This window comes from Loxodonta africana, chromosome 2 (genome assembly GCF_030014295.1).
Source record: "Loxodonta africana isolate mLoxAfr1 chromosome 2, mLoxAfr1.hap2, whole genome shotgun sequence".
Classification (NCBI taxonomy): Eukaryota; Metazoa; Chordata; class Mammalia; order Proboscidea; family Elephantidae; genus Loxodonta; species Loxodonta africana.
In genome coordinates, this window is record NC_087343.1 from 229,685,755 (window position 1) to 229,699,209 (window position 13,455).

At 43.0% G+C, this 13,455-nt stretch overlaps 1 protein-coding gene across 1 annotated transcript in view; it reads right to left on the reverse strand.

Annotated features, from left to right (window-relative positions):
- The window catches only part of OBSCN (obscurin, cytoskeletal calmodulin and titin-interacting RhoGEF), a 224,764-nt gene that overhangs the window by 163,105 nt on the left and 48,204 nt on the right, over positions 1-13,455 (reverse strand). The window contains exons 12-14 of the mRNA XM_064279626.1: positions 11,348-11,623; positions 5,795-6,070; positions 1,253-1,528 (exon numbers count right to left, since the gene is read on the reverse strand). Of these exons, the coding sequence (XP_064135696.1) occupies positions 1,253-1,528; positions 5,795-6,070; positions 11,348-11,623 (828 nt within the window). The remainder of the gene's footprint in view (positions 1-1,252; positions 1,529-5,794; positions 6,071-11,347; positions 11,624-13,455) is intronic.

Sequence of the window (13,455 nt, forward strand, 5' to 3'; positions counted from 1 at the left end):
TTGAAGTCCAAAGATTAGACAGGTCTATAAAAGGAGCACCAAAGCACGTGAGGAACATGCTTCTTAGTTCGATCAAGTATAATAGACCAAACGGGCAATACCTGTCCAAAAGCAAAGATGAGAAGGCAGGAAGAGACAGGAAAACGGACGAAGGGACACAGGGAACCTGGGGTGGAAAGGGAAAGGGGGAGAGTGCTGACACAAAGCAGGGATTGCAACCAATGTCACTAAATAATTTGTGTACAAAGTTTTGAATAAGAAACTAATTTGCACTGTAAACTTTCACCTAAAGCACAATTTAAAAAAAGAGCAAGAGCGGCAGCCAGCCAAGAGCAGAGTGGAACAGAGCTGAGAGCTGGACTGATAAACCGCTGAGCTGAGTGAATAAGACAGAGCTGTCTTGAATGACAGAAGATCTATTTAAGAGCTGCACCAGCAGGGGGCATTTCTGCTGCAGAGGGGCCTCATGGAGCATTTCCTGGTTGAAGAGTTTCCCCTTTGGTGAGAGTGAACATCTGTTCTTGGGAGGGTAAGTGTGTCCCCTTGAGATGTTAAGGCATCACGCCAGGACCCCTCCCAAACCTTATCCTATGCAAGGTTTATATCTTCTCTGTTATATTAAAGCTGTTATTGCAGGTGAGGTGTTTCTGTGAGCTCTGTGAGTCACTACAGTGAATTATCAGACCTAAAGAGAGTAGTGGGGCTGGCTTGGCTGAAGTGCAGAGAGTTGTGTGGACCTCTGTGCTTTTGGCTAGTACCCACTGGCTTAAATCATGTGACTAGGGATGCGAGGACCTTGCTCCAACTGGCTAGGGATTAGACAGAAGAGCTATATGGGCAGCTGGGGTCTGAACTGGCCAGGGAAGGGAAGCTAAGATCTGCCAATGGTGTATGTGGAATGGGCTATGGAATCCACCACGCAATCTGGCCTCAAAAGGTGGATGTTGTTAGTCTCTCTGGACTGGTTTGCACCTTTGGCACTGAGAGAAGGATAGGATTACTGATTGAAGATTTCAACGTACTTCAACAAGTGAATGGTCACGCAAACTGTGCGGTACCTCCATACCACAAAACGCTACTCAATAAAAACGAGAGTAAAAGAACAAAAATCATTTTACAAAGGGTTTAGTTAACACATGCCAAATGTTACAATGTGAATAGTCTTGTGAGAAAACAGACCTTGAATGGCACTTCTCCCCAGTTACTGCCTGGTCACACTCCTCAGGAAGAAACAGGGGCCTCAGGAACCCACCTGTGACGTCCAGGCGGAAGGAGACCTTCTGGCCGCCGGCCTCACAGCTGTACTCCCCGGCGTCCGCCTTGCCCGCCTGCTGCACCACCAGCCGCCGCCCTCGGCCCATGGCCTCCACGCGCACCCTCGAGCTTGAACTCAGCTTCTTCCCGTCCTTGTACCACGTCACCTCCGTCTGGGCCTGGGCCACCTCACAGCTCAGTGTGGCGCTGGCCCCCGCCTTGGCCTGCACCTCGCTCTGTGCCGGCTGCTCCTTGGCAAACACCACTGTGGGCTCTGAGGACAGAAAGGGACGCTCAGTCAGAGACACCATCTAAGTCAGGAAGACAACAATGGACAAAGAAGGCCTGGACAGGAGCCAGGAGATTCAGAAGCTACTCCAGGTTCTGCCTCCAGTTCTGTGACCTGGAGAGGCCCCAGGCCTTTCCAAGCAACAACGACTCACTGCAGTACATTTATACCTTCTACCACTGATGGCATGTGGGCTGTTTCCTGGTGGGACATTCTGTGAGACTGCTCCTGGGCACACATTGCTCCGGGAGAGAACTGTGGGGTCAGGATGCCTGTGCACCTTCAACCTGACCAGATGACACCAGGAACATTCCCACCAGCAGTGCAGGGGAGTTCCTGGTGCTCCATGGCTGAGACTACTCTTAGTATGTCAGGTGTGCTAACTCCTGGCCATCTGCTGGGCATGGGGCTCCACCTCCCCATGGCTTTGTGTGCATTGTCCTGAGGACTGTTACAGGCAGCTCCTTTTTCAAGTTTATTCACCATTTCTGTTTCCTCTCCTGTGGTCTCACTGTTCAAGTCCTTACCCAATTTTATGTCTTTTTCATATTCATTTTTGGAGTTATTTATATATTTAGGGTCCCTGGGTGGTAAAAACCATTTGCACGCAGCTACTAACTGGAAGGTTAGAGCTTTGAACCTACTCAGAAGAGAAAGTCCTCGGAATCTGCTTCTGTAAGATTAAAAGCCAATAAAAAATCCATTGCTGTCAAATGGATTCTGACTTATAGCAACCCTATATAGGACAGAGCAAAATTGCTCCATAGAGTTTCCAAGGCTATAAATATTTACAGAAGCAGACCGCCACATTATTCTCCAGTGAAGCAGGTGGTGGGTTCGAACTACCAACTCAGTTAGCAGCCAAGTGCCTATTAAAAACCCTATGGAGCAGTTCTACTCTGTAACACATGAGGTCGCCATAGTCGGAATTGACTTGATGGCAATGGGTTTGGGTTTATATGCATATTTAAAGGCTGGAATACTGTCAGTTGCATGTGTTGTAAATATCTTCCCCATCTGTGTGGCTTGCCATTAAATTCTTTTATGATGTCTTCTCATGAATGAAAGTTCTTAATTTTAATGTAGTCCAATATATCTATTTTGTTTTTTAGGACTGCTGTATTTTATGTCCTCTTAAAGATAACCTGTTGAAGAAATCTTTCCTTACTCTAAAATCATTAAATAACCTATATTATCATGTAAGGGCTTTATGGTCTTACTTTTTGCATTGAGGTTTCTAACCCACCTGGAGTTTTTTGTGTATGTGGTATGAGGTAAGGGTTCAATTTTATATATTTTTTCTGTATGGTTAAATGGAAACCCTGGTGGCACAGTGGTTAAGAGCTACGGCTGCTAACCAAAAAGGTCGGCAGTTCGAATCCACCAGGTGCTCCTTGGAAACTCTATGGGGCAGTTCTACTCTGTAGGGTCTCTATGGTTAAATGGTTCAAGCACCATTTATGAAAAGGCCATGCTTTCTGCACTCTTTGTACAGACACCACAGTAAAAAATAAATAAATAAAAAGGTGTGGTGGGGAGGAAGTCCAGTATGAACAGGTCTGTTTCTGAGCTCACCATTCTATTCCTTCAGTCTGTTCATCTACCCCTGCATTGAGACTCTGCTATCTTAATTATTGTAGCTTTATAGTAAGTCTTGCTATCCAGTAGAGCAAATGCTCTTTGTTCTTCTTCAAGTGTACTGACCAGACTTAATCCTTGGCATCAGCAGGCCAATTTCGACCCCAACACCAGGAAAAAAAAAAAAATCTTTTGTTTAGATCTTGATTGGGAATGAGAATGAACATCTTTGAAGGTTCCATAGATTTTTGTTCATTTATTTAGATTTTCTTTACTGCCTCTCAAAAATACTTAATAGTTTTCCACACAGGAGCCTTAAATATCTTTATTAGACCTGAAATTAGATACATGATTCTTTTGATGCTATTGTAAACTTTTTTAAATTTCATTTTCCGACTTTTTGTTGCTAGTATACAGATATAGAAGTGTGTTCTATATATTGATTTTTCATAAGCAGTAATCTTTCTTGACTTTCTTACTAAGTCCAGTAATTTATGTTTTGGATTTTCTGAATTGATAATCATATAGTCCAGGACCGCCATTTCTATCTTTTCCAACGTTAATACCTTTGATTTTACTTTCCTCCTTCTTGTGCTGTACACTGTTGAATAGAAGTTGTGACTGCTAACATCTTGTATTGTTCCAACTTCAAATGGAAAGCTTTCAAGGGATCAAGGGTTTTAACATTAGCTGGTGTTCTCTGTAGTACTCTTCTTCAAAATGTTGAAAGTTTGCTATTATTTCCGGTTTGATACATCTACCCGTGGCTGTTGATTCTGACTCATAGCAACCCTATAAGACAGAGTAGAACTGCCCCATAGGGTTTCCAAGAAGTGGCTGGTGGATATGAACTGCCAACCTTTTGGTTAGTAGCCATAGCGCACCTTAGCTCTTAACCACTGCACCATCAGAATTTTTATCATGAATTTATCCGGAAGTTTATAAAATGCTTGTTATGTATTTATGATGTTAAATTTTATCACTTTTTTCTGCATTTATTGAGGCAATCGTAAGGTTTTTCTCCTTTAATCTGCTGACGCCATGGATAATATTGATTTTCTAATTGCTAAACCAACCTTGCATTCTATGGCCTTATATTATCTTCTTGAAATATTGCTGGATTCACTTTGCCAATATTTGGTTTAGGATTTTGGCATCAATATCCTTAAGAGGCTGGCCTGTAATTTTAATTCTTCATACTTCCCTTGCCAGGTTTTGCTCCTGATGTCATGTTCACTACCTAAAATAAGTTGGAGAGGGTTATCTTTTTTTTCTCTCATCTGGAAGATTTTCCACAAGCTTGGAAAAATTAAAAAAAAAAAAAAAATTTGGAAAAATTTATTCCCTAAATATTTGTTAGAACTTACTAGTCAAGAAAGATTAGATTTTGCTCATGACAAAAAAAAAAGTATTAATAATTACATTTCTTGAAAGGCTATAGAACTGTTTGGATTGTCTGTTTCTTCTTGAGTAAGATTTGATAGAGTTTTCTAGGAATTGATCCAATTTTTCAAAACTTTTAAAATTTATTGGCATAAAATAATTTGTAATATTCTCTCATAAAAATTTTTCAAAAAGATACATACCCATTTGTTCGTATCTTCACACACACACAAAGCACTAGATACTGGTCAAATATCAAACTGTTAAGTGGTATACCTAATGGTCAAATGTGGGACTGCAGACCCACATTCAAGGTTAAAACTCTTAACAAAAGGAAAATAAAGTTCATTCTCAGACTTCTCTATGAACTGGCCAGGAGGGACGGGTAAAAACACACACTGACCATGAAGGGAATTCTGTGAAGTAACTACTGCTTGACCAGTCAGTGGCTGCTACCACAGCAACTCATCATTTAAATTAACAAGGCGTGCTGAGGTGGTGTAAGCTACTTATTCCTTCTAATTCCTAAATTTATATGCCAAACCCCAAAGGAAATTTAACACAGAGTGTTCTAACTAAAGACAAATGGAAAACACAATTTGCTTTAAAAAGAGAATCCCAAATCTCACAGGAGCATATCTACCAATCCCTCATTCTTCCATTTACTTTACACAGACCTTACAACAACACGGGGTTCTGGATTTCATGCATGAAAGTACACAGAGGGCTTCCACATCCACGTCAAAGGACAGCAACCGTGGCCCAGAGCACTCAAACTGTGATCACTCAAAGATTAGTCTTAAGATAATGCCAGTATGGCTGGGCGGTCAAAGTCTCCCGTCCCCAGCTTCAATGCGATTCAAACATCTCTCATTAGAAGCCCCTTGTGGTGCTCGACGAGGGCATGTGCCAGCTGCCAAACCAGCCAACAGGAGGAGGATATTCACATATCCCAGGTGAGAGACACTTGGTCTACCTTAGACCCTAAGCATCAGACAGAGCCACAGTCCTGGAAACCAAAGAAGACAAGGAGGGTTCTGGCAGGGGCTGGGAATGAGTGACTCACCATTCCTGCCTGGAAACACCATCCAAGGGGAAGAGAACAGCCCCTCTCCCTTTCGTACACACTCCCTCGGAACAGCCTCCTTTGCTTTCAGCCACAGGCAGGAATATGGGATAGTGAGAGGATGGGGGACAAGACATGAAGTCCAAGGACAAAGGGCCCCAGAGTCCATTGGGGTGATAAGTCAGTCCCATCATCTTCCTCAAACAAGGCAAATGGCCACCCACCTGTGACGTCCAGGCGGAAGGAGACCTTCTGGCCGCTGGCCTCACAGCTGTACTCCCCTGCATCCGCCTTGCCCGCCTGCTGCACCACCAGACGCCGCCCACGGCCTGTGGCCTCCACATGCACCCTCGAGCTTGAACTCAGCTTCTTCCCGTCCTTGTACCACATCACCTCCATCTGGGCCTGGGCCACCTCACAGCTCAGTGTGGCGCTGCTCCCCGCCTCAGCCCGCACCTCGCTCCGTGCTGGCTGCTCCTTGGCAAACACCACTGTGGGCTCTGGGGACAGGGAGGGACATGGGTCAGAGACACAAACCTGGTGCCAACCCACTTCACAGACACTGAAGTACCAGAGTTCAATAAATTTCCCCTTGAGCCAGTGACGTTATGTGTCTTGAGCTCACAAATGCAAAGAGCCCTATCATGGAACTGCAGGTGTCCAATTTGGGCCTCACTCTAGCAATTCTTTAGGTTGGAGGGAGGTGGCTGAGGCTGTTCCAGCCTCCAAAACTGCTAATTTTTATCTTTCCCAAGTGACAGTGCTGAGTTGGTGTGGCAGTCTTGGTCATGAATGTATCCCTACTGTGCAGCACATGGTATGTCCTCCATAAAGTTATTCCCCCTAAAAAGGTCTAACTTACATGTAGCAAAGTGCTCGTTGTGGTTCAATAACATTTATGTGTACATACCCCAAGCAGCCATCACACTTATCAAATACAGACCATTTCTAGTCCCCCAGTGACCGCTGACCCCTCCCAAAGGTGACCACTATCCTGGTCTCTTTCACTATAAACTATTGTTACCTGTTGTTTGATTTCTCCTAAATTGAATTATACATTACATACTCTGGGATCTAGTTTCTTTAACTAAATGTCTTGTCCATAAGATTTATCCATGTGTTGGATGTGGCAGCAGTTTACTTTCTAATACTGTATAGAATGCCATAGCATGAATACATCACGATTTAGTTTTCCTTTTCCATTGACAGTCATTTGGGTTGCTTCCAATTTGGGCATGCTATTAGCAAAGCTTCTATGAGCACTCTTGCAGGAATCGTTGGTGGATATGTAACTGTTGGCACGGAGTGTAGACCTGTCTTCAGCTTTAGTAGATATTGCCAAACAGTTCTCAAAAATGGTTGTACCAACTGACAGTCCCACCAGTGGTGAGTGAGAGCTCCAGTTGTTCTACATCCTTATCAACACTTGATATTATAAAATTGAGTTCTTGATGGCCCAAGTCCCCACTGAGAAGGGAGAGTGAAGAACTGAGTCTCATGCTCTATCTGTTTCCCCTCAAGATATTTGATGAAACCTGAAGGTGCAGAGAGGAGCCCTGATGGTACAGTGGTTAAGCACTCTGCTGCTAACGCTACACAGTGCAGGGGGCTAGGAATCCAGGCAGAAAACCTCTGGAAAGCAGAGGGAAATTTTCAATCTCTTGCAGTTCTGAGGAGACAAAAATTAGAGTTCAGGATTGGCTTATGGAGAACCCCAATTCACTCCTCAAGCTCTTAGCAGAAATCCTTGGAGAATTTTGCCCAGGGTCAAGAGTGAACTAGAAATGGATAACCCTTATCAAAACTACAATGAAGCCTAGAGTCAGCTCAGTTTCAAAATGAATGAAGGTTCTTAGTTCTCCTCTATCTGCCTAGCGAAAGAGGAATCCTCTCTGGAGTAAGATCCACATCATCCATAGTCAACAATTTTTAAGATCTAAATGTCTTAATGTCTAAAGTCAATTGAAATTTTGCAGGCATCCCAAACACTGGAGCAAAGATGGAAGAAAGGGAATATCAGGTGATTCAGCATTAGATTTATCAGACAACAGATCAAAGATAAAGCATTCCATTTGAGAACAAGATACTATTAAAATTAATCAGGGAGCCATTGTCTGGGAAGCAGTGAGTTTCTGGTTACGGTGATGGGAAATTTGGCATCAATTAAGGGTAATGGTTGAACAACATGACTAATATAATTGATATCAATAAGTTGTACACCCAAAAAAGGTTGAATTGGCAAATGTTGTGTTACGTATGTTTTTATGACAACAACAACAACAAAGAGCAAATGCTGATGCTGCTTATATACAACTGAATACGTTGTGGGATTTGTTTTCTTGATTTGGAGGTTTAGGGTCATGGTTTCACGGGATATCACAGTCAATTGGCCTAATATTGTTTTTACCTCCTAATTTGTTACATAATGTGTCAGGTCTTAAAAGCTTCCAAGCAGCCATCTAAGGTACAAAAATCGGTCTCTATTTGCCTGGGGCAGCAGAAGAACAAGGAGAGGCAGAAACTGGAGGAGGGACTGGAATCTGTGTCTACCTGCCTCCATGAACAACTGCCTCATTTATCTTGAGACCAGAAGAATTGGATGGTGCTGGGCTACCATAACTGAATGTTTTGATCAAAGATTTTCTAGCAGAATCCTGATCAAAAGGGAGAAAATATGGAACAGAATTTAAAGTTTTCATGCATCCAGACTTTCTGGAGCCATTGAGGCTGGATGACCCCTCCAAAACTATTGCCCTGAGATAATCTTTAACCCTTAAACCAAAAATATTCCCCTGAAGTCTTCTTTAAACCAAACAATAGTTTCACTTAATTAGTAAAGAATGTATTCCTTGAGCACTATACTCTTTCAAAGAATTATCTGCATGTAATCAAATTGATAACAGCAACTGAAAGGTTATATGAGAAGCTTAGGAGACAATAAGTTTATGTTAATTATGGTGGAATAATTGGGAAAACGATGAGAATGGTTTCACAATCTGAAGAATGTAATGAATGTCACTGAATTACGCATGTAGAAATTGTTGAATTGGTATGTGTTTTGCTGTATATATTTTCACACAAAAAAATAATAATTTAAAAAAAAGAGAAACAAAAAAAATTAATCAAATGAACGTTCCCAAACTTGAAAACACAATAACTAAAATAATTACACTATCAATGGGATGGGCAGCAGATGAGATGCTGCAGAACACAGGATTAGCACCCTGGAAGGCAGGTCGATAGAAAACATCCAGACTAAAGCCAAAACCAAACCAAACCCATTGCCATCAAGTCAATTACAACTCATAGTGACCCTATAGCGACCCTATAAGACTGAGTAGAACTGCCGCATTGGGTTTCCAAGGAGCGCCTGACAGATTCAAACTGCCAACCTTTTGGTTAAGCAGCCCAGCTCTTTACCACTACACCACCAGGGTTTCCCAGACTAAAGCAGAGAGAGGAAAAAAAAGGATTAAAAGGCAAAGACAGAGAAGGGAGGAGCAAGAAGGGGAAATAGGAAAAAGGGAGGGAGGTAGAGGAAAAAAATCAACAAAAGCGAATACTAGTTCTCAGAAAAGGATAATAAAATTGCTATAAATGACATGCCTCTGGCCAGAATGATTAAAAAAAAAAAGGAGGGAGAGAAGCACAAATCTACCAATGTCAGGAATGAAGTAGGGGACAATACTAAAGATCCAACTGATACTTAAAAACCAATACGATCTACATGATTATTGTAGTTCAATAAAGTGTTCACAAAAAAATAAGTTAAAAAGAACCTTTCCCTAAATCTCACACCTTACCCAAAAATTAACTTTCACTGGATAATAGATTTAAAAGTAAAATGTGAAACGCGAAAACTTTTAGAAGAAAACATAGGGGAAAACCTTTGGCATCTAAAAAAACCCAAAAACCCAGTGCCGTCGAGTTGATTCCAACTCATTTGGCATCTAGGACTGGCTCAGAGTTCTTAGACATGATACTAAAAGCACAATCTATAAAGGAAAAACTGATAAAAAGGACTTAATCAAAATTTAAAACTTCTGCTCCGTGAAAGACTCTGTTAAGAGAATCAAAGACAAGCTACAGGCTGGGAGAAAGTATCTGCAAACAATCTAACTGACAAAGGAGTAGTATCTAGAGTATGTAAAGAGCTAACAAAACACAACAGTTAGAAAAAAAAAAAAATCCAGGTAGAAAATGAGCAAAAGATACAAAGAGACCTTTCACCAAAGAGGATACACAGATAGGAAACACAAAGAAACAGGTTCAACCTCACTAGAGACCAGAGTTCCAGCCATCAGGAAAAACGCAAATTAAACCCCGATGAGATATCCTCCATACCCGCTAGAAAGAGCTAAAATATTAGTGGTAATATCAAAGGTCACAGTGTCACCAAAAATAATAATAATTTTAAAAAAGAAAGTAAAAGAAAATAAAAAAAATTAAACGAATTGCCTTATAAATTTATAGTCATTTTCCAGAGCAGCTAGTAAGACGGTTTGTTACAAAGCTAAACATGAAGATATTGTATGACCCAGAACACACACTTCTGGGCATTTATCCTGGAGAAATAAAAACGTGTGTCTGTACAATAACTTATACATGATTGTTCATAGCAGCTTTCTTACAAGAGCCCGAAACTGCAAACAACCCAGCTACCCTTCAACGGGTGAACAGTTAAACAAACTACAGTGCACCCATTTTGTGGAATCCAACTCAGCGATAAAAAAGAACAAACGACTGATACACGCAACAACCTGGATGGAGCTTATGCTAGGTGAAAAAATCTCAGTAGGTAGAAATGACACGTTGTGTGATTCCATTTATATACCGTTCTCAAAATGACAAATTACCGAGATGGAGAAAAGATTAGTAGTTGCTAGGAGTTAGGATGGTGTTGGGGACAGGGTAGGTGTGAGCACAGGGGAAATCTTTGTGGTGATGGAACAGTTCTGTACCTTCATTGAGGCAGCAGTTGCATGAATCTACACATGCGGAAGGTCACACCCAAGTATACAGTCACATCATTCACTGTCAATGTCCCGCTTTTGATATTATACTGCAGTTACGTAAGATGTAACCACTGGAGAAACTGGGTGAAGGGCACCAGGACCTGTCTGTACTATCTTTGCAAATTCCTCTGAATCTATTATTATTCCAAAATGAAAATACAAAGCAATAGGAGGCTGTGATGAACAACAATAAGGGAGCTAGTTTAGCTGGAACGTGCTAAAGCAGAGGGAGAAGTGAGCAGGCCAGGTCTTAGGAGGACCTCAGGGACAACCATGGCCTTTGGCTGAATGCTAAGTGCAGGCGGGCCATGGAGGGTTCCAGCAGGGGAAGGCCAGGATCCCATCAGCACATGAGTGGGATCACTCAGGTAGCTGGAGTGGGAGCGGACTCAGCTAACGGGGAGGAGTGGGCCACTGAGGAGACAGAGAAATAGGACTGGATTCTGGATGTCCTGAGGAAGAGGTACAGGAATGGAGGCAATGAAGTCCAGGCTGAGCCTGAGTAGGGGTGGAGGCCCTGAGGCCAGGACGGCTGAAGTGACTGGAATCGATGCAGATGCAAGAACAGTGTCCAGGCATCCACCGCCATAAGGGGCTTGCAGGGAAGAAAGATCACAGTGGTGACCAGCGCTGGGGTTGCAGCTCGCTATGTCAAATGTGGTGATGTGAAGAGCTTTGTGAGAAAATACGCCTTGAATGGGACCTCCCCAACCATTGCCTGGTCATGCTAGTCAGGAAGAAGCAGGGGCCTCAGGAACCCACCTGTGACATCCAGGTGGAAGGAGACCTTTTGGCCGCCAGCCTCACAGCTGTACTCCCCTGCGTCCGCCTTGCCCACCTGCTGCACCACCAGCCGCCGCCCACGGCCTGTGGCCTCCACACGCACCCTCGAGCTCGAACTCAGTTTCTTCCCGTCCTTGTACCACGTCACCTCCGTCTGGGCCTGGGCCACCTCACAGCTCAGTGTGGCGCTGGCCCCCGCCTCAGCCCACACCTCGCTCTGTGGCGGCTGCTCCTTGGCAAACACCACTGAGGGCTCTGGGGACAGAAAGGGACACTCAGTCAGAGATACCATCTAAGTCAGGGAGACAACAATGGACAAAGAAGGCCTGGTCGGAAGCCAGGAGATCTAGAAGCTACTCCAGGTTCTGCCTCCAGCTCTGTGACCTGGAGAGACCCCAGGCCTTTCTGAGTAATGACTCACTGCTGTGCATTTATACCTCCTGCCACTGATGTGGGGTGTTTCCTGGGGGGATGTTTTGTGAGACTGCTCCTGGGCACACATTGCTCCAGGAGAGGACCGCAGGGTAGGGATGCCTGTGCACCATCAACCTGACCAGATGACACCAGGAACATTCCCACCAGCAGCGCACGGGAGTTCCTGGTGCTCCACGGCTGAGACTACTCTTAGTATGTCAGGTGTGCTAACTCCTGGCCATGTGCTGGGCGTGGGGCTCCATCTCACCTTGGCATTCATGTGCATTGTCCGGAAGACTGTTACAGGCAGCTCCTTGTCCAAGTTTATTCACCATTTCTGTTTCCTGTCCTATGGTGTCACTGTTTAAGTCTTACCCGGTTTTCAATACCATTGCCTGTCTTTTTCATATTTATGTTTGGAGTTCTTTATATACTTAAATGCTGGAGCACAGACAGTTTTGTGTGCTGTGACTATCTTTCCCACCTGTGTTGCTTACGCTTTTACTCCTTATGATGTCTTCTGATGAATGGAAGTTTTTAGTAGTCAATGTATATATATGATATATACATATATATATTATTTTTTTTAAACCTGTTGCTGTGGAGTCAATTCCAACTCATAGCAACCCTACAGGACAGAGTAGAATAGCCCCATATGGTTTCCAAGGAGCGCCTGGTGGATTCGAACCGCTGATCCTTTGCTTAGCAGCTGTAGCTCTTAACCACTACGCCACCAAGATTTCACAGATATAGATATCAGTCAAATATATTAATCACATTCTTGGATTGGTGGATTTTCTGTCCTCTTTAAATTTAATTTTTTTTTTTTTAAGAAATCTGCTTAACAAATCTTTCCTTAGCCCAAGGTCATAAATAATCTATGTTTTCTAAGAGCTTTATTGTTTTACGTTGCACAATGAAGACTAACCCACTTATTAGTTTATTTTTGCATGTGGTGTGAGGTAGGGATTCAATTTTACTTATTTTTTTGCATATTGTTAAAAGGGGCAACCACCATTTATGAAAAGACCGTCCTTTCTGAATTCTTCAAAGGCACCATGGTAAAAAAAAAAAAAGGGGGGGTGGGGGAGAAGAGCCCAGTTATGCATAGGTCTGTTTCTGAGCTCACCATTCTGTTCCTTTTATCTGTTCATCTATCCCTACATTGAGACTCTGCTGTCTAATTTACTGTAGCTTTATGGTAGATCTTGGTTTCCAGCAGAGCAAATGCTCTCACTCTGTTCTTCTTCAAGAGTTTAATGGTCATACTCAGTCCTTAAAATCAGCACGCCAATTTCAAGTCCTTCCCCACACCGCCACCAAAAAAATCTTTCATTTGGATTTTCGTTGAGAACGAACATCTTTAAATCTTCCATGTATTTACTTCCCTTTATGTAGATCTTCTTTACTGGCTCTCAAAAACATTTAATAATGTTCCCCATGGAGGCCTTAAACATCTCCTATTAGACTTGGAATTAGAAGCCTGATACTTCTGACGGTATTGTCACTATACAAAATTTCAATTTCCAATTGCTTGTTGCTGTCAGTTTGTGTCTGTCAGTTTGTTGTACTGTGGGGGCTTGTGTGTTGCTGTGATGCTGGAAGCTATGCCACTGGTACTCAGATACCAGCAGGGTCACCCATGGAGGACAGGTTTCAGCTGAGCTTCCAGA